Raw genomic sequence first — 22958 nt, 5'->3', positions numbered from 1 at the left:
AGATGTTGGCCCTGTTGATGAGATGTTTGACCGCTTTCGTCATACAATAGGCGGGATCAGCTAATTAAATCTTATTTGCATTTTTTTTGGTGTTCTACATCCTTATATACCAGAAGAAACAAGCTAATTCAGAGAATTTGTGTCCCCCGCTTAGGGAAAAAGTAAACCATGCGAAGTTCGGGGGGGGGGGGGGGGGTCGGATTCCCATGACTGAATTTGTAGAATTCTTAAATGTATACATGTATACTGAAGCAAATAAAATATGCCAATATCGATATAAAGATTTGATTGCTTATTCTTTATTATGTGTATAGACGATTCTTTTTATATGGAATATTTATCACACTGTAATGATGATTTTATGAGTTTGTACAAGCTAAAGTGACATACGAGGGTCATTCAAAAAGTTCGTAGACTTTTGTCCTAACTTTTTTATTTAACGTCATATTATATCCAAATTTGGTACAAATATTTTAACAACAGATTCAAATAATTTGAGTAAAAAATTGGAATATATCTTCGTATTTATAAAAATGACCAAGGATTTAGAACAGCAAAAATGGGGTCACGGAGCACCGTCAAAATTGAGTAATTTTCTAATTTTCACTTTATAGTATTTACAGCTATATCTCTAATAAAAGGAGCTGGAACGAAATAAAATTTACATGTTTAAATAAAGTATTGCTGTATTAATAAAATTGAAATCAGGTTTTGTAATATCTCGTTCCATTTTAAAAGATATTAGCTTCTAAATACATATGGACTTGATTGAAAAAGGCAAAAAACCATGACGTTGGAGGACGTCACGGAGCAGCAAGTAGCAATAAAATTAGACTTTACATTCGGGAAACTTTTTCTACAAGCTTAAAAAATCCTTATAAACCAGGATTTGTATGAAAAAAAATCTGTGTATTTGTATTAAATTGAAAATATAATTTTTGAGTGGTAGCGAGTTTGAATCGGACGATGGATTGTCTGCAAAGAACAGGTTAAAGTTAAAAATATTGTCAAAAGAGTTAGGAACGTCATTGAACGTGATGTGTGCTTCAATGTTGCAGAAATAATAGAGTTGCGTGGTAAATCAAAGAATTTGAAAACAATAAACATTCTAATTCAAGCTTTATTTGTACAATTGTTAGCAAACTAGGTGTTAAGTGTTGTGGATATGTGTTTTGAATGGAGAAGACGCTACAAACCGTGTTTGAAATAACAAAAATGTGTATACTTTTGACAAACTTTCTCAGCGTTGTTTTTGACGTTACAATATTGCTTAACCATGCTCCGTGGCAACAAAACATGTTGCTTTAAATTTTGGCTAACATGAGTTCTATTTAATCAAAGGGAATGAAACTTCACACTTCGACAAAAAATATTATGTTTACGAAAATGTGTTGATCTATAATCTTGTAATAATCATATGACGATGAGAAGCATTGTCTACGTATTTTTTGAATGACCCTCGTACCACTACACCACGGAACCGCTTTAAACTGGCGAAAATTATATGCAACAAAAATGAAGTCACATACATGTATAGATTCACGTTCGATATTGTCAAAATTTTACACAATGCATGGTGTCTAATTTAACCTTTATTAAAAAGAGTATAAATTCTACCGAGAAACTGTTTTATACGTAATAACTCTCCTCATGCCCCTGTGCTAAAAATAGCGACATGTAATACAATAAATACTAATAAAACAAACGGGGCGGGTCACTTTGAGAGGGGTGAGAGGGGTCCTAGGGAGTTTTGGTACAAAATTACAATGCAAAAGTTTAAAATCTTCTTGAAATATCGCCCGGAAAGGATAGTGTTTCATACAGAAGGAACGTATCAATTTTCGACCTTGAACTTTGACTTTTTGACCTCAAAATCAATAGGGGTCTTTCTTAGGCCATAGGAAGTTGTTATGTAAAATTTCATTGCAAAAGCTCTAAGAGTTCTCGAGAAATCGCGCGGAAACGAAAATGTTATAACAGACAGAATTTGCGAATTTATGACCTTGACCTTTGGACCTCAAAATCAATAGGGTTCTTCTTTAGTCCATAGGGAGTTGCTATGCAAAATTTCATTGCGAAAGCTCAAAGGGTTCTCGAGATATCGTGTGGAAACGGACGCGTTACAGACAGACAGAGAGACGGACGGACAGACCCAAATTAATATCCCCCACTTTTCAAGCGGGGACAATAAATGAGTAAAAGGTATAAGAAAACATTAATTTGCGTGTTCTAGGGCAAAACAAGTTTTATCGACCCCTCGAACCAAGCTATTAGGCAAACGGTTTGGTTCTTGGGTCCAACAACACGCATGTTGCCCTCGAACCTAGTCATTAAGTTTCAAAAATTCTGAAAGTAAAAAAAACATTGAACTGTAACGCACGATGAAATTCGCATTAATATTTCAATTATAGATTAGACTTGTTTTGTTGTGAAAAATTAATTATTAAAGCAAATTTTGGATTTAACAAAATTTGTACCTGAGGAAGCTCCTACATGGAATGTGAAATGTGGATGGCGCGCTCAGCATAAAGTAACAGTGAAGTAATACATGCAGAGAAAAAGGGAAATCCTTTTAGATCTCATAATGTTGAAGTAATATGTAGGGTAATGCAACAAAGAAACTTGTTACATGAAAAAACATTATTTTGAGATATTTCGGTGATTAACCCGAAAGGTTTTAGAGTAGTTCGAGTGTAAACAGAATCTTGACATTTGTTTAATATACAATGTCATTGTATGCCAAATATTAGATCTGTTTACAATGAACATGCACTTTGTAGCCTGTCAAAAAGAGCATTTCCGTATTTTTCATACAGTCATACATGTACGTATTTAATGAAAATGAAGAAGAGCAAATTAATACATCCTATCGTTTGTATGTACGAACAGACGCATGGATAAACAAGAAGTGAACATCGGATTTAAACAAATTTATATCCAACAATAAAGAATGCTTTAGCGAAGAATGTGCTAAAATTTCAAGCAGCTGCGACGAGTAGTCGCTAAGAAAACTTTGACCACAAATTTGTAATGTATGGTACGGACAGACACATGGATAAACAGGAAGTTGACATCGGCCTCAACAAAGTTTATGCTAAAATTCAAGCATAAAAATTTGTTACCGGCAGACATATAGCTAGACAGGCAGACACGCAAGAGTAAACCAGTATACCCCCTTTCCTTCGAACCGGGGGGTGGGTATAATAATTAAAAACTTGTTTACAGGTAAATTATGAAGATTTTGTCTCCAGAGACGGTATTGGTGCCACCAACATTATTGTTTCACCCTGTACTGTATTATACAAAATTCATTCGTCAAGTAGTGTTGTGGTATTCTCTAATGCGTGCTTGTAAAATTGAAAATTTTTAACAAACAACAGAATAACAAATGAGTTTATCAGCTTATTATGTACCAAATGATTTATTAATTTCTCCAAAGGTGCTGTGAATCAATCGAATACAACGTAATCTTGTGGGGATATAAAGACGAATAGGGTTGTTTTATGAAGAAAGGAACATAAATATCAGCTGGTCATGTTAAGTTTAATTTTATGTGCTATTTTAGAAATATAAAGCAAGTACTCTCTTAATACATTGGGGAAATATTTGAGGTCTAACAATTTAATTAGATACTAAAAAAGTTTGGGAATGCGGGAATGCTTATATTGCTTGCTGTACTTTTATTTTCTAGCTTCATAAGTAACATCTTTATTTTCAGCTCCGTAACAACATACAAAGAATATGTGACTCGTACCGTTCTGTCCTTGCTTAGGTTTATTTTTGCTAATATCGTGAAGATAAAAGTATTCTACATGTACTTTTATTTTACTCGTTCCATTTTTTGAAGATCCAAAGTTAGATGCTTTTAACATGATTTGCAGATGATATGAAAATTTTAGAAAAGTTTACAACAGAATTGGTAGGCACGTATACATTAAGTTCTAAGCAAAAGGAGTAATAAAACCTCTTTGAGCCACTATGTTAAAATCCGCTTGGCATTCTTTGAAATTAATTACTTGACACCTAATAGATATGGATACAAAGAAAATAAATGGAAAGACTTGCTTTTTGCATAACTTCTTAATTGAATAACTTCGTAATACATGCATGTTCAATGATTTGAGTTTTACAGAAGTACAAGTGATCGTGATCAAATCATACACATGTAGCTCTTTGATCACGTGACCAAATTTCATTTTCCTATGAAGTTTTTCAAATTACTAGTATCTTCTTAATTGAACACAAACATTAATTCCGCATCCCGTTCAGTGAGTGCTGTAGGAATAGGATGCTAGCGCTATTATGGAAAGAGTACACCTAGATTTGTACTTCCTAACTATTTAATAGTCCTTCCCATCGAGTAACGGTTATACAGATGATTATAATCACACACCCCAATGAAATTTTCTTTTATATATCTTTTCAATCACTACGATAGCAGGGATGCTGAAATTTCTGGTCAAGACATGGGAATTTATTTTACTTCTTTTGCCCTACAGGTTAGTGTAGACATCTCATTGGATATGACATTTTTGGAAACGATTCCATTTTGGCAATAAGTAGACAGAAATTCTTTGGGGGATTTAGCTAATAAACAAGACAGAGATTTTGCATAGAAAAGCAACCACTGGTCATTATTTTAAGCATGCCATACTAAAAATCATGGAGGGTTTTCTTTCTACTGCTACTTTTACTGTTAACTATTCTTTACCTTAGGGCAGTCGTCAAAACAACATCATGTAATGACTGATCCAATCTCGCGTAAACAGTGGTAATGTACCATTTATGTTCACATTCTAAACAAATTTCAGTACCTCATCTAGATACAATGTGAAAAATAGACAGACATAATTCTTGTAGTAAATAGGAATATAACTCTTCTTGGCAAAACGTTCTAGGACCCGACCTTAAATTTGACATATACATGTGTCCGTCTGGAAGGAAGCAATTAATTTAATTTTTTTATTTAGATAAAAAATTGTAAAGAAAAATAAGGTTAACTATAACATAGCTCATTCAGTATTGTAAACAAATTTTCACATGTATCTTTAATTTGACGAAATCAACATTGTGCTGCTCTGCCATAACAGCTGCATTTTGAAAGGGCAAGAAAACACCATCAAATTCTTTCATCATAAGTGAATGTGGAGTTGTGATTCAATAAGCTAAAAAAAGTATCTCTGATCAGCCACAATTTTATCCGAAGGGATGGAATAGAATCGCGACTGACCTGGATATTCTCAAATTGACGTTTTTATACTAATTGTTCAGGGCTATTATTTCTCCCGATCATAGCAAGGAGCAAATGTGGAGCGATCGACAGGGGATGCTTACTCCTCGATGGCATCTGATACCACCTCTTGATTTTTAAGGCCCTTAATTGCTTTGCTCTTGACTTATGTGGTTTAAATGAACTGTTCCCGTCGCCCGCGTGGCGAAGTGGTTAAAGTGTCTGCTCGAAAGTCTAGGGTTCGAATCCCACTGTGGGACGTGGACACCGGTCCGTCGGAAGAGACCGAATAAAATGAGTTTCCTGTCGCTGTAGGTGCTGGCACGAAAAAGATTCCTCACTGTTCAATGGCCCTGAGTGCCGAGTAAATCATAAAAACCTACAGCTCTCCTCCGACAAATGGTGGCGTATCCATATATGTGAAAATACTCGAGAGGGGCTTTAATAACATACTAACAAACATAAACTGTTCCCAAACATAGGTGTGAATAAGATTAAAAAAAAAAAAAAAAAAAAAACTTGTTGGGAATTTCCGTATTTAAATTCAGTGTCAAAATAATTAATAGGAATAAATTAAAGAAACACTTAATTTGTTATATGCATACACTGCACTTTCAAGTGACACAACGAATTTCCTTAAAGCGCTTCACGAACATCACGTGACAAAGACCCAGAGTATCAGTACAAAAATGCCAGCATTCAGACATTTAAAATCAATTTTTAATATATCTTTTGCATTTGTCCTTGCATCAACATTTTCATGATCTTTTATCTCAGTCCTAGTTTCATATCAGTGAATTTATTTCTTTTGATGAATGTTTTTTTTTTCTAACTAATGATCACTGAAATAAGCATTGCCCACAGTCATCATTGTGGATATGATTTACTTGTCACAGAAAAATACTGAGTGGTAATAATAAATGCACTCAAAAAATGACAATAGTTGTTTGTTACTGACCCAATACTGTGTACGTGAATTTGTCGTCGTGCGTTTAATTCTGATAATTTTATCACTTGATTTACAGTATTTATGGATAGGGTCTCTGATTTATTGATACTAGTATATATATTTGTATAATATGACATAATTATTAATGAGCCGGTCTATGCCCTTGCATTCAACAAAGGTTCTACTGAAATATAATTATAGATTTTTAGATCAACATAAGCTACCACGCAAGTTAGGACAAAGTTTAATGGGTTTTATTAGGATAAAATCTGACATGGAGCTAATTTTAAGCTTTATCAAACGTTTTTCTGAATCTCTATGTTTCAGTAAGCAGATTTCAGTAAAAGATTTCAACGATAAATTGTGATTACAGTTATTAATACATACATACATTATTCATTGGAACCTTTCCAATAAATCACTAGAAATTACCCAATCTTGATTTTACATTTAGAAATGTATAATGTCCTTTCTGACATGTTTTATTTTTTTAAAAATAAAATCTGCATGCAGGTTATATTTTTAAACCAGAAGTCTCTGTCGAGACTGTAGCTCTACTGGTTTGTACTGATCAAAAACCGATGCACAGAATTATGTATCTTAGTGTAGTGTACTTGTGTGATAAATTATATTGAAATCAGACCAAAACTGTAGAAGGAGTAGCATATTAAAGGAATTCCACAGAAAATTCTATTTTTAGTAACCATGGCAACACTGTTCATTGAAATCAAAAACCGATGCACTATTTTATGTATCTTAGTGTAGTTTACTTGTGTGCCAAGTGATAATGAAATCAGACCAAAACTGTAGAAGGAGTAGCGTTTTAAAGGAATTTCACAGAAAATTCTATTTTTAGTAACCATGGCAACATCGTTTATCGAAATCAAAAACCGACGCACTATTTTATGTATCTTAGTGTAGTCTACTTGTGTGCCAAGTGATATTGAAATGAGACCAAAACTGTAGAAGGAGTAGCGTTTTAAAGGAATTTCTCAGAAAATTCTATTTTTAGTAACTGTTGCAACACCGCTCATCGAAATCAAAAACCGATGCACTATTTTATGTATCTTAATGTAGTCTACTTGTGTGCCAAATGATATTGAAATGAGACTAAAACTGTAGAAGGAGTAGGGTTTGAAAGGATTTTCACAGAAAATTCTATTTTTAGTAACCATGGCAACATCGTTCATCGAAATCAAAAACCGATGCACTATTTTATGTATCTTAATGTAGTCTACTTGTGTGCCAAGTGATATTGAAATGAGACTAAAACTGTAGAAGGAGTAGGGTTTTAAAGGAATTTCTCAGAAAATTCTATTTTTAGTAACCATGGCAACATCGTTCAACAAAATCAAAAACCGATGCACTATTTTATGTATCTTAGTGTAGTCTTCTTGTGTGCCATGTAATATTGAATTCAGACCAAAACTGTAGAAGGAGTAGTGTTTTAAAGGAATTTCTCAGAAAATTCTATTTTTAGTAACCATGGCATCACCGTTCATCGAAATCAAAAACCGATGCACTATTTTATGTATCTTAGTGTAGTCTACTTGTGTGATAAGTGATATTGAAATCAGACCAAAACTGTAGAAGGAGTAGCGTTTTGAAAAATTGTTTACAGACAGACAGACAGACAGACAGACGAACGGACGCCGGACGCATTACTATCGCATAAGCTCTTCTGGTCTCTGACCAGTAGAGCTAAAAAATGAAATATATCGGAAAGACAATAAACTGGTTTTATCTCTCATAAAATCTTTTCAAATTTACTGTCATAAATAAAATGCACCAAGTAACACACCTTTCCCATACGAGGAACGACAGAACTATCTGTCCATATCTCGTTTTCTTCATCTCCATAAGAGGCAAAAACTGGACGGAATTAAAACATGATAAAATCAGGATATAATGGCAAAATGTTTCAATCTACAAGAAGTTTTAATGACAAACAATACAATTTTTCTTTGTTAATGGTGGAAAAACTAACACTAGGATGATGTGAAAACATAAACCAGAAGTCTCTGTCGAGACTGTAGCTCTACTGGTTTGTACTTATCAAAAACCATTGTACTATTTTATGTATCTTTGAGTAGTCTACTTGTGTGCCAACTTATTTTGAAATCAAACTAAAACTGTAGAAGGAGTAGCGTTTTAAAGGAATTTCACAGAAAATTCTATTTTTAGTAACCATGGTAACACCGTTCATCGAAATCAAAAACCGATGCACTATTCCATGTATCTTTGTGTAGTCTACTTGTGTGCCAAGTTATATTGAAATCAGACCAAAACTGTAGAAGGAGTAGTGTTTTAAAGGAATTTCACAGAAAATTCTATTTTTAGTAACCATGGCAACACCGTTCATCGAAATTAAAAACTGATGCACTATTCTAAGTATCTTAGTGTAGTCTACTTGTGTGCTAAGTTATATTGAAATCAGACCAAAACTGTAGAAGGAGTAGTGTTTTAAAGGAATTTCACAGAAAATTCTATTTTTTGTAACCATGGCAACACAGTTCATCGAAATTAAAAACCGATGCACTATTTTATGTATCTTAGTGTAGTCTACTTGTGTGCCAAGTAATATTGAAATCAGACTAAAATTGGAGTAAAAGAGGAGTAGCGTTTTGAAAAATTGTTTACAGACAGACGGACAGACTGACAGACAGACGGACACCGGACGCATTACTATCGCATAAGCTCTTCTGGTCTCTGACCAGTAGAGCTAATAAAAAACCGATGCACAGAATTACGTATCTTTATAGTGTAGTCTACTTGTGTGCCAAGTTATATTGAAATCAGACCATAACTCTAGGAGGAGTAGCATTTTGAAAGAATTTCGCAGAAATTTCTATTTTTAGTAACCATGGCAACACCGTTCATCAAAATCAAAAACCGATGCACGGAATTATGTATCCTAGTGTAGTCTACTTGTGTGCCAAGATATATTGAAATCGGACCAAAACTGTAGGAGGAGTAGCATTTTGAAAGAATTTCACAGAAATTTATATTTTTAGTAACCATGGCAACACCGTTCATCGGAATCAAAAACCGATGCACAGAATTATGTAACCTAGTGTAGTCTACTTGTGTGCCAAGTTATATTGAAATCGGACCAAAACTGTAGGAGGAGTAGCATTTTGAAAGAATTTCGCAGAAATTTCTATTTTAAGAAACCATGGCAACACCGTTCATCGAAATCAAAAACCGATGCACAGAATTATATACCTTAGTGTAGTCTACTTCTGTGCCAAGTTATATTGAAATCGGACCAAAACTGTAGGAGGAGTAGCATTTTGAAAGAATTTCACAGAAATTTCTATTTTTAGTAACCATGGCAACACCACTCATCGAAATCAAAAACCGATGCACAGAATTATGTATCTTAGTGTAGTCTACTTGTGTGCTAAGTTATATTGAAATCGGACCAAAACTGTAGGAGGAGTAGCATTTTGAAAAATTGTTTACAGACAGACAGACACACGGACGGACAGACAGACGGACGGACGACGGACGCATTACTATTGCATAAGCTCTTCTGGTCTCTGACCAGTAGAGCTAAAAACTGTAGAAGGAGTAGTGTTTTAAAGGAATTTCACAGAAAATTCTATTTTTAGTAACCATGGCAACACCGTTCATTGAAATCAAGAACCGATGCACTATTCTATGTATCTTAGTGTAGTCTACTTTTGTGCCAAGTTATATTGAAGTCGGACCAAAACTGTAGAAGGAGTAGTGATTTAAAGGAATTTCACAGAAAATTCTATTTTTAGTAACCATGGCAACACCGTTCATTGAAATCAAAAACCGATGCACTATTCTATGTATCTTAGTGTAGTCTACTTTTGTGCCAAGTTATATTGAAATCAGACCAATATTGAGGAAGGAGTAGCGTTTTAAAGGAATTTCACAGAAAATTCTATTTTTAGTAACCATGGCAACACCGTTCATTGAAATCAAAAACCGATGCACTATTCTATGTATCTTAGTGTCGTCTTCTTGTTTGCCAAGTTAAATTGAAATCAGACCAAAACTGTAGAAGGAGTAGTGTTTTAAAGGAATTTCACAGAAAATTCTATTTTTAGTAACCATGGCAACACCGTTCATCAAAATGAAATATTTCACGTATCGTAGTGTAGGCTACTTGTGTGCCAAGTTATATTGAAATCAGACAAAAACTGTAGAAGGAGTAGTGTTTTAAAGGAATTTCACAGAAAATTCTATTTTTAGTAACCATGGCAACACCGTTCATTGAAATCAAGAACCGATGCACTATTCTATGTATCTTAGTGTAGTCTACTTTTGTGCCAAGTTATATTGAAGTCGGACCAAAACTGTAGAAGGAGTAGTGATTTAAATGAATTTCACAGAAAATTCTATTTTTAGTAACCATGGCAACACCGTTCATCGAAATCAAAAACCGACGCACTATTTTATGTATCTTAGTGTAGTCTACTTGTGTGCCAAGTGATATTGAAATGAGACCAAAACTGTAGAAGTAGTAGTGTTTTAAAGGAATTTCACAGAAAATTCTATTTTTAGTAACCATGGCAACACCGTTCATCGAAATTAAAAACCGATGCACTATTCTATGTATCTAAGTGTAGTCTACTTGTGTGCCAAGTTATGTTGAAATCGGACCAAAACTGTAGAAGGAGTAGTGTTTTAAAGGAATTTCACAGAAAATTTTATTTTTAGTAACCATGGCAACACCGTTCATTGAAATCAAAAACCGATGCACTATTCTATGTATCTTAGTGTAGTCTACTTTTGTGCCAAGTTATATTGAAATCAGACCAATATTGAGGAAGGAGAAGCGTTTTAAAGGAATTTCACCGAAAATTCTATTTTTAGTAACCATGGCAACACCGTTCATCGAAATTAAAAACCGATGCACTATTCTATGTATCTAAGTGTAGTCTACTTGTGTGCCAAGTTATATTGAAATCAGACCAAAACTGTAGAAGGAGTAGTGTTTTAAAGGAATTTCACAGAAAATTCTATTTTTAGTAACCATGGCAACACCGTTCATTGAAATCAAAAACCGATGCACTATTCTATGTATCTTAGTGTAGTCTACTTTTGTGCCAAGTTATATTGAAATCAGACCAAAATTGTAGAAGGAGTAGCGTTTTAAAGGAATTTCACAGAAAATTCTATTTTTAGTAATCATGGCAACACTGTTCATCGAAATCAAAAACCGATGCACTATTCTATGTATCTTAGTGTAGTCTACTTGTGTGCCAAGTTATATTGAAATCAGACCAAAATTGTAGAAGGAGTAGCGTTTTAAAGGAATTTCACAGAAAATTCTATTTTTAGTAATCATGGCAACACTGTTCATCGAAATCAAAAACCGATGCACTATTCTATGTATCTTAGTGTAGTCTACTTGTGTGCCAAGTTATATTGAAATCAGACCAAAATTGTAGAAGGAGTAGCGTTTTAAACGAATTTCACAGAAAATTCTATTTTTAGTAACCATGGCAACACCGTTCATTGAAATCAAAAACCGATGCACTATTCTATGTATCTTAGTGTAGTCTACTTGTGTGCCAAGTAATATTGAAATCAGACTAAAATTGTAGGAGGAGTAGCGTTTTTAAAAATTGTTTACAGACAGACGGACAGACAGACAGCTAGACAGACAGACGGACGGACGCCGGACGCATTACTATCGCATAAGCTCTTCTGGTCTCTGACCAGTAGAGCTAAAAACAAACCAACCGACGATGTTGATTGAGCAGTTTTCTTACTAATAAAGAACACTCCTAGACCATTATATTATAAAGAGTATATTTATGACATCATGACATTGACATTAGATTACGACTACTTTTCACTCAAGGTTTTCATATTTCAACTGCGTACATGTACTTCTTGTGACAAGACCTTCTTTGGAATCCAACAGTAACCAGATATCATTGAGATGGTTGCCATCCCAAGGGGCGGGCCCCGCTTTCAGCAAAGAACATGAAAATGTGAAGTAGCTGAAAAGGGTCTATTTTTCAGTTGTTTGAGTCTAAAGGGGACAAAGAGTAACTAATCTCTGAAGAAATAATAAAATAAAAAACTTTTAGAAATGTATGATCCTCTATAAAATTTGTTGCATATCCTCTATCAAATATGGAAGGAAAATCACAAGTGTTCCGTACCCTAGGTCAATTGGTAAAGTATGAGGCTGACTGGACTTAAGGGTAAGAAACTATGCACAGAACAAAGATTTTAAAAGAGGCTATTTTTGACTCTGAACCTAGAAACTTCGTTCAAGGTCACTGCACATCCATTGACCTGTGTCACAGTGAGTGAAGTGTGAGCCACACAGGACCAAGGGGAGAGATGATATGCCCCAGATAAGGATTTTTCATATAATTGTGCTATGACCTTAACGTTTGACCTAGAAACATGGTTCAAGGTCATTGCACACCCTTTACCCAAAGAGACACTGTGGGAGAAGTATGAGCCAGATTGGGCCAAGGAGAGAAAATATGCTCCGGACAAGAATTTAAACAGAGAGGTTATTTTTGACCTATTAACTTGACCTAGAAACTCCATTCAAGGTCACTGCACATACATTGACCAGTGGCACTCTTTGTGTGAAGTGTGAGCCACACTGGAACAATGGGAGAGAAAATATGCATTGGACAAGGATTTTTCATATAATTGTGTAATGACCTTAACCTTTGACCTAGAAACATGGTTCAAGGTCACTGCACACCCTTTATCCAAAGGCACTCTTTAGGTGAAGTATGAGTCGGATTGGGCCAAGGAGAGAGGAGACATACTCCGGACTAGAGATCACAGACGGACAGCTGGACGGACGGACTGATCACTATAGGGCGCCCGCAAAGCGGGGCCATAATTAATTATTTACGTTCATCTAACGTTATAAACTTAACATACGCCTTATTTTCTGAATTGTTTGAAATATTTTAAATCATTGATTGATTGAACATTGTTTAACGTCCCTCTCGAGATTTTTTCACATATATAGAGACGCCATCACTTGCCAGTGGAGAGCTGCAAACTTTGTTCTATATTTGGCACTCAAGGCCATTGAGCAGTGAGGGATTTTTTCGTGCCAGCACCTACTGCGACACGGGATCTAGGATTATACAGTCTCATCCGAAGGACCGGTCTCCACGTTCCACAGTCGGATTCGAACCCGCGACATAAGGATCGACTCCTTACTTCGCGACTATAGAGCAGACGCTTTAGCCACTGCGTCACACGGGCGACTTTTATCATTGACCTTTGAATTTTATCAAAAATTAAGCTTTAAACTTGCCTTTGACTTTTCATCAAATGGAGGTAAGGCTTTCATATTTTGTTTATTTATTCTTGGCATTATAAATTAGTCGTAATATATGCGATCCTGAACTCAATTGCAACTTATCGAACACAATACTATGACTAAAACAAAGTACTAGTATTTTTGTTCAGTTATTATTTTCTTAAGATTTAAATCTATCTTTAATATGTTTTGGAGGTCTGTGTTTGCTCTGCTCCTGATTTGTATTGTTTATAGGACCTTTGAGCTTGAATAATGTTCCTTTTCCCCATATATTTTATTTATTGAAATAGTTTCTGGATGAAAATGGATTCAAGATTCCAGAATTCTGTTGATATAAGCAAACAGTGATTGATAACCGACAACAACGTGTAAAAACAGTATTGTGTACTAAACCAAACTATACCCCAAGGCTTGATGCTTGTTTGGGGAGTTAAGAATTGTGGAAATGAAATATTGATAGACCTATCAAATTCAGTCCCTTTCCTTCTTTGTTCACTTTGATTGAAGGAACCTGAGCGTATCGTACTCTCCTTCTAACCTGAATGATAGGGAATGCTGTGAATAAAAATACCGACATATATTGAGTCTGGAGAGTATAAATAGTCCCTATATAATCTATCCAGAAGCAAACAATTCATAACTCCACATATTCCATGAATTTGAAGCCATATTCACCGGAGGGTCAATGTGCGTGTTTAAAATTTAAAACATAAAACGTTTTAAAAGGGGGATAATTATAAATGGGTATATGTAAAGGACCAACAGCTACGACTATGGAGAGCCTGATGAGGATAAAGGCCAACTCGCAGCTTTAATTTGATTTCTTGATAACAGATAAAACAAAACGTGTATTATGAAGAAGGGGTAAGGTCACTTCTTATAATACTTTTGGTCGTATACGGGTTTGTCTTACAGACTCCTAGAAAGTAGGAGAACGCAAGTTAAAATAAATTGGAAACTAACCTGAAAAGAAACTTTGAAAAGCAAATACAAATACATCCTAACTACAATGTCATCTTAATTTGTATGTTAACGGGGGAGGGGGTCAACGTCTTCCTTTTAACTTAATTACCAAATTATCATGATTTAAAATTGCTACATTGTTACTTAGTCGCCCACGTGGCGCAGTGGTTAGAGCGTCTGTTCTAGAGTAGCGGAGTAAGGAGTTGATCCTTACTTTGCGGGTTTGAATCCAACTGTGTAAATGTAGGAATTGATAGGACGCTGTTATCGAAGGAGTGTATACGGTTGTCTTTCCTCGCTAGCTAGTAGCCAGTTATTTCCTTTATATATATAAATCATGCTCACTCAAACTAAACCCTTTTCTCTTTGATCACTGCAACAGTAAAATACCACTGCAAGGAAATCATGCCACGAAAACGGCAGACAACAGATGGAACATTGTCAACAGGAGCACCCTCCAAATAAGCCAGACAGCGTCTCCCTCTTAAGGTTGTTATACCATAGGAAGCTCCACAACAGCCCTCCGGCCTCAGAGCAGTACAGCCTTACAACCAGCGCTAAAGGCTCCACAACCAGCGCTACAGGTTCAAGAACAACCTCTGCAAATCCTACAAGTCTTTACAATCATTGCTACAAGCTCCACATCCAGCACTACAGACTCAACAATCAGTGCAACAGATGTAGTGGTTAGAGCGGCTGCTCAAGAGTCGCAGCGGAGTAAGGAGTTGATCCTTGTGTTGCAGGTTCGAATCCCACTGTGGGACGTGGAGGCCAGACTTTCGGATGAGACCGTTTAAAGCGAGGTCCCGTGTCGCGGTAGTTGCTGGCACGAGAAAGGTCCCTCATTGCTCAATGGCCCTGAGTGCTGAGTATAGGAAAACCAGAAGTCTCTGTCGAGACTGAAGCTCTACTGGTTTTTACTTATTACATAGAAGAGAAAACTGGCACTTGGTCTTAAACTTTGCAACAGCAATAAATAGTATAATGATCTTTGATTTAGTCTCTTTATGTTCTTAGTGTAGTCTACTTGCATGCCACATTATCCTATAATCAGACTAAAACTGTATTTGGGGTAGCATTTTGATAGTATTTTACAGAAATTTCTATCTTTAGTAATTAACTAAGGCAATAATGTTCATTAAAATCAAAAAATGATAAATATAATTGTGTATCTTAGTGTGGTCTACTTCTGTGCAAAATTATATTGAAATCAGAAGAAAACTGTAGGAGGAGTAGTGTTTTGAAAGTATTTCACAGAAAGTTTAGTAACTATGGCAACATTGTAAATAAAAATCAAAAAACTGATACACGAAATTGTGTATCTTACTGTAGTCTATTTGTGTGCCAAGTTATATTGAAATCAGACCAAAACTGTAGGATGAGCAGCATTTTGAAACAATTTCACAGAAATTTCTATTTTTAGTAACCTCGGCAACACCGTTCATCGAAATCAAAAACCGATATACAGAGTTATGTATCTTAGTGTAGTCTACATGTCTGCCAAGTTATATTGAAATCAGACCAAAACTGTAGGAGGAGTAGCATTTTGAAAAATTGTTTACAGACAGACAGACAGACGGACGGACGGACGCCGGACGCATTACTGTCGCATAAGCTTTTCTGGTCTCTGACTAGTAGAGCTAAACAAGAGGCCCAGGGGCCACATCGCTCACCTGAGCAATTGGCTAGGAAAAATCACACATTAGATCAGAACTGAAAGTTTGCTGAAGGGGGGGGGGGCTTGAATTTTAACCCCCCAGGGGGTCATGATTTGAACAAAATTGAATCTACAATACCTGAGGATGATTCCCTAAAAATATCACTAAGCATGGCTTTAAAGTACTTGAAAACAAGATTTTAAAAGGTTTCCTTAGATATTCCTATGTAAAACTTTTATCGGCCATTTTGGCCCCACCCTACCCCCGGGGGTCATGATTTGAACAAACTTGAATCTACACTACCTGGGGATGATTCCACATGAGTTTCATCTTTCCTGTCTGTTTGGTTCTTGAGAAAAAGATTTTTCCTATATATTCCTATGTAAAACTTTGATTGGCCATTTTAGCCTCACCCTACCCCCGGGGGTCATGATTTGAACAAAATTGAATCTACACTACCTGAGGATGATTCCGCATGAGTTTCATCTTTCCTAGTCCAGTGGTTCTTGAGAAGAAGATATTTAAAGGTTTTTCCTATATATTCCTATGTTAAACTTTGATCAGCCATTTTGGCCCCACCCTACCCCAGGGGGTCATGATTTGAACAAACTCGACTCTACACTACCTGAAGATGATTCCACATGAGTTTCATCTTTCCTGGTCCAGTGGTTCTTGAGAAGAAGATTTTTAAAGATTTTTCCTATATATTCCTATGTAAAACTTTGATCGGCCATTTTGGCCCCACCCTACCCCTGGGGATCATGACTTGAACAAACTTGAATCTTCACTACCTGAGGATGATTCCACATGAGTTTCATCTTTTCTAGTTCAGTGGTTCTTGAGAAGAAATTTTTTTAAAAATGCCATTAATTTTTTTCTAATTCATAATTATCTCCCCTTGGAAAAGGGCGTGGCCCTTCATTTGAACAAACTTGAATCCCCTTTACCCAAGGATACTTTGTAGCAAGTTTGGTTGAAATTGGCCCAGTGGTTCTTGAGAAGAAGATGAAAATGTGAAAAGTTTACAACAACGACAACGCCAACAACGACGACGACAACGACGCCAACGACAACGACAGACAACGGACAAATTTTGATCAGAAAAGCTCACTTGAGCCTTTGGCTCAGGTGAGCTAAAAATTACAGCCTTCCGTAAAGTGGTGGCGACTCCATATGAGTGAAAAATTCTTGAGAGGGGCGTTATATAACAAACCACTGCTACAGGCTCAATAATCAGTGTAACAAGCTCCACAACAAACGCTACAGGCTTCATAATAACCATTTCAAGTCCTTCAACCAGCACTGTAGCCACCTACATGTATCTTCATGCTTCATGCTACACTGGTTGACATTCGCCCGAAACAGAAAACTCGATAGAAATGTCCAAAGTATAACAGAGCTTTCCTTGTTAATTTATAACTACTCTTTACATAGAAATATCTTGCAGGATCCTAATTCTCAGATATCCAACGTCAGTAATTTAAAGGTGTTTTCATATTGGAGGATATTAAGGCTTTTCATTCAATATATATATCTTCAAAAATCATCAGTTTTTTCAGCACTAAGATCGTAGGCCTCAGGCATTTTTGTTCACACAAGGAAATAATTGAAAAGATACAGGCATTAATTGCCTATAATAAACAATAATAATAGTTTTTTAGATATGCTCTCAGGGTGAAAAGAACAGCAGACTCTTTTTTATTCAGATTGGCACGATTTAAAGGTTTTTTTTCCATCTTAATTAACTGATGGTAATAGTGACTTGAGGTAGGAGTAATATTTCCATTTCTTTGATTAACCGGAGATGTCGGATTCCCCGTATGACAGCTCAATGCAAGGGTTGATGTTTCTTAAATGAAAGCCAAACCTCAATGTCAAGAAAAAAAAATAATAATGATGCACAAAGTAAAATGTCTTTGAAATGAGAAAGCCGTCGAATTTACCGTTAAAAACTAATGATAAAGGTTAGCTGTCAAAAAGAAGTTCAATCTCCAGGATCAAGGTCAAAGGGTCCAAATTAATGGTGGCCTTGGAAAGGCATTGTAACAATACTATTGTTACAATACTCATTTTTGAAAATTGAGAAACATATTACATGTGGATATCATTGCGAGGGATTGACCGCGCCTTGTACGCCCTCTTTCTTTAACGATTTATTTAAAATATTATTTCTACATTTGACAATTTTAAATTCAAATCTATTGAAATAAAATCTAGACTTTAATGTTAAACATGCATGTTGTGTTTCTAGTTTCTTAGAAAGGTAAAACTTATTCAAATGCTCCATAACATTTCGGTCTTCAATGAATGCTATATGGTGAAATCAATTTGAGATAATATGTCATGATAAAGTCTATCTAAAGTCATGGCTTAGACAGATTGAAATCAATATTATCTTCTGAAATGTTTTATTAACCTTTTCTCCTTACGTTTGTTAAAAAAAACTTTTTAAAAATATGCAAATACTCAAATCGAAATGTAAATATCAAAGATTAGCAGGTGAGCCAAGCCAGGGGGTTGTATATATACTAGTATTCTACTGAAAAATGCAGTTTCCTTTTTTAACAAAATCACACAAAATCACCTAACAAGTACAAATAACATAAAATAATAAGTTGTCATCATGTGAACCGTTTGTATGTCGCACAAACTATTCTTTCCTTGAAAGTCAATTAGAAAAAAGCAAGAATATATTAAAAAGAAAGTTTAGCGAGCATAAACATATTTAACACAAATTCAAAGGAATTTTACAGGAGAAACACTAAATGCTTAATTCGCCTAAACATGGGTTCCCTTTTTATCAATTCGTGTAACAGGTTAGAAAAATCAGAACCCGGTCAGCATGAGGTCTTGTTACCTAGTGAAATCGGATCATTCTGACTGCAAAAATCAGCTGGACCTTTTCCTGTTTAAATACATTCTACAACACTTGGTCAAGCCTTTTAATTAAAAATCATTCATTTTTCCTAAAATTATTTCCAACTAGTGTTTCAGAATCGGAGGAAAAATACAATCGATTATCGAATCGAATCGGAGACACAGTTTCGATTCATAATCGGAAATAATCGGACATTTCTCATGTTTCTTTTTTTTACATTATGAAAGGCCTTAATTTTGTATTGTGTTATTAATAAGAACTGCAGTAAAGAACACATAGGCCAATATTTCAGTTTTAATGAATATGGTAATTTTTTTATTAAAGGAAAGGATAACACTGGTTTAAATATCAAAGAAAAATAATTTTAATAGTACATGTTTATATAAAATCATGAAACTGATAACTTGTAGACAATTATATGTTTCATTTTTTTTCTTAATAACATTTAAAATGTTTATAATTAAACTATATTGATCAGTTTAACACGTTGAAAATTTTGATTAAAGGTTTTGATTTTTAAAAGATAATAATTTTCATTAAAATTCCTATATATTAGGAAAAAATTTAAGTAAAAGTTCAACAAGTTGTCTACCTTCATAAAAGTTCACATTTGAATGGGTATGCACAATAAAAATAACACTACTTCTTTTGAATTCCTTATATATGATTAAAAAAATGTAGCATAGTGTTTAACTTCTGACTGGCCTCTTAATATTTAAACTATAAAAAAATAATACATAAAATGTGAGTACATAAAATGTGAGTGGAGAGTAGAAAATATCGTTTCATATGAGAACAGAGGAAATTCAGGTTAAAAGACGATTTTTTTAAGTGGTGCTCTTAATGGTTATATTTAGTCATCAATTCTTTTGCTGCTTATATGAATTATGTCTGATGGAAGGGAATATTATTTAGATTAAGCCATAATTATTATTTTCTAAGCATGTTAACGAATTTTTCGCTGACTCAGTTACCAAAGTTTACAAGCACCGTTTAGTACAGACGACGGTCAGGAATTTGTGTGCACATGGAAGATGCATAAAAAATAATCAAAGTACCATCTTAGTACAAGAGAAAAAAGGTGCAAAACACGAAAAAAATACAATAATTGTTAAGATTTAGCATTATGTTTAAAGTATCAATATATATATATATAGCGACAATCGATTTTGTTGTTAAGCTATCGATTGTCGGCATCGCCAATTAAAAATTTTTCATTTTTTATCGCTGAATCACTATTTCCAACGAAGTAAAAACAGTAGCCATCGCTACTCGCAGAACATAAAACATGGCATTAGATTTAAATATTAAAGACTTGGGTAATTGATAAGGTAAGAGATTCGTAATCATGCTGTCACCGAAAAACTATGTTAAAATGAGTTTTTGCCTCGATATTTTCTGTAAATGATAAACGTACACAGACATTGATTGGTAAATCTTGTACGTCTTTTTAAAGTCATTCATTTCACTTGTTCAAGCTCACGATGATTCTCTGTGTATGCCATGTTTCCGAGTCCTCGAGAGCTGTATAGGAACATAATTGGGTTTGTAATTGGATGAATGAAATGTCTCTTTTTAAAACATTATGTAAAAATCAAAATATCGTTAGCACGTACAGTTGTCCGGTGTTATAGTTCTCAAAAATATTTCTACTAACCTAAAATCAATTTATTTGATGAGATGGCCACAAAAAAATTTTTAATTCAGAAAATTAAGCAATAAATCTTTCTAACTAGTGTTTCATATTATTTAATTAAAAGATTTTCAATATTTAATTTTGATGATTATAAACATGCAGTGTTTTATTTTTGCTGCAGTAAAAATAAGTTCAATGGAGAAACAAAATTGTAAGTAGCACGGCTAATAATTTTCGACTACCTACACATTCTGACAATCTACATTAGAGTACTTGACACATATTTCCGTTTTCACGTGTCTTTGAAAAAAAAATCCCAGATAAATATGTTCCGTCAGCTTTGTGTGTTAAAAATACGATTTTCTATTTTTGCAATAGTGTATGCATGTCCGAGTATTTTTCAATTCTGTAATATTAAACCAAGTCATGCAGTCGCTTTTTATTGCGTGTTTTACACAATTATTTTAAAATTCATTATTACCCACTTGCTTTATATATATATTTAATTTGAAGTCCTATTTTTAAAAAAATGTTTCACATAATGAAAAAGTTATTCTTTTCAAGCACAATTTATTTATACAAAACAGAGGTGAAAAATTACCTTGATGGGGACGCAGATGAGTACAAGCAACAAATCTGCTGAGGCCAGGCTGAGGAGGAACATGTTGGTGATATTCCTCATTCTGGGAAACGCCAAAATGACCACGATGACAAGGGCGTTCCCGGAAATCCCCAACAGTCCGATTATGACGTAGAAAGTCACACAAGGCACAAGTTCATTTACAGGCAACCAGTCTAAATTTTCCTGGTAGTCATAAGTATAGTTATAATCCTCAAAGAAGTCTAATATATCTACATTTTCCACTGCGGAGAAATTCATTTTGCGGAATATGAAAAAAATTGTTTCCGTGTTCCTAAGATATAAATATATCATTCATCAGCGTGTATTTGTTCACTACAAAAAGCTGCAGTGGCAGGGAGACTTTATAGTGTATACTTTGAAATGAAAATCAACCATTCTCAGTTTAGTGTTTTGACTTTCCCTTAAAAAATATGTATACAATCAAAACGGAAAAATTAAATCCGAGCACTTCAATTATTCTTGCTTTCCCATCGAAGTTTTTCCTATCTTAATGCTAGAACACAAATGAATGAAATTCAGGCCCTCTCTGTTCCAAGATATATCCATGTTTATCGACCAGGCTACTTCTCTCTACACTAAATGAACTATAAAAAAGGTCTAACGATTCTCTTTTATATAATATAATAAAACAAAAATATGGAATGTTAAATCTTTTTGAAAATAAGCAAACACCCAAGATTAATCCAATTTCCAGCAGCTTAAGAGAGAAAAAATTTGATTTATAAAGCTCTGAGAGGTCTACAATATTTACACTTCTGAGGCTTTCAGTTGCAGGGTTGCCGATTTTAGATTCCCTTGAAATAGCTTATTTCATATGTTTAGAAACTTTACATACAAAATAGAGGGACTCATTGCTTTGATGCCTTTTAATTTCAAAATTAACATATGTTCGATCATTTCTTTCAGCTGTGCATGCTTGAGACTGAAAAAGCAAACCCACGTGAGAAACATTGCAATGAAAGAATACTTTGAATTGCTGCTACACATAATATTTCATATTTAACAGGACACCTGCTTCTAATTTCTCATTTAAAGTTTTGACACAGATCTGCCACCTACCACTCCATACTTACATCATTTTTCGGAATAAGAGAAGCTTGAATTAATATGTCTAAAAAGGAAATTGCCATATGATGTTCCACATTCTGCACATAGCGTGGACAAGTTAAAAAAATAATCGCCAGGTTCCTGGAAAGGGGAGGCGGGGAAGTTATTTTTTTTTTTTTATAATTGCCTGGTTACCATGTTTACCGTTTTGTTGTATTCTGGTGCATTCCTGGTCATGTTTTTACAAAAAAAGAAATCAACTATACTTTAAAAAGATCAATGGTAAATGTATTGCCTATTAAAATGATATGTTCGAGTAATCTTTTCAAAAGAGGGATCGGACGCATTCACCCCCCCCCCCCCCCACTTTTCCTCCATTCTGACGGCCTCGTGATTTTGAATACCATTTAGTTTAAAGTGGAACCCATGTAGATTCTTACAGAACCAAAGGATGATATAATTAGATTCGTTATAATATTGATCTTTTTTTTTTTGAGTGCGAAATTTGATTTTTGATGTCAAGGAACTAAAAGTCGCGCTGTTATTACCAGTCTATTTTTAAAACTTGTCATAAGTTTTATGACATCGGGAAAGACATTAATTGGGTTCACATTTAATAATTTATAGGAAACCTATAACTATTTCATTTTTGTGATCTTTGAT

At 34.6% G+C, this 22958-nt stretch overlaps 1 protein-coding gene across 1 annotated transcript in view; it reads right to left on the bottom strand.

Moving 5' to 3' along the window:
- Positions 1-21778, bottom strand: part of LOC134272134 (allatostatin-A receptor-like) — a 30185-nt gene extending 8407 nt beyond the window's left edge. The window contains exon 1 of the mRNA XM_062754375.1: positions 21207-21778. Coding sequence (XP_062610359.1) covers positions 21207-21539 — 333 coding nt within the window. The 5' untranslated portion in view covers positions 21540-21778. The remainder of the gene's footprint in view (positions 1-21206) is intronic.
- Positions 21779-22958: the final 1180 nt, after the last annotated feature.

This window comes from Saccostrea cucullata, unplaced genomic scaffold (assembly GCF_032062105.1).
Source record: "Saccostrea cucullata isolate Sc308-1 unplaced genomic scaffold, CSIRO_AGI_Scuc_v1 ctg188, whole genome shotgun sequence".
NCBI classification, from domain to species: Eukaryota; Metazoa; Mollusca; class Bivalvia; order Ostreida; family Ostreidae; genus Saccostrea; species Saccostrea cuccullata.
This window is presented reverse-complemented; position numbering and strand designations above follow the sequence as displayed.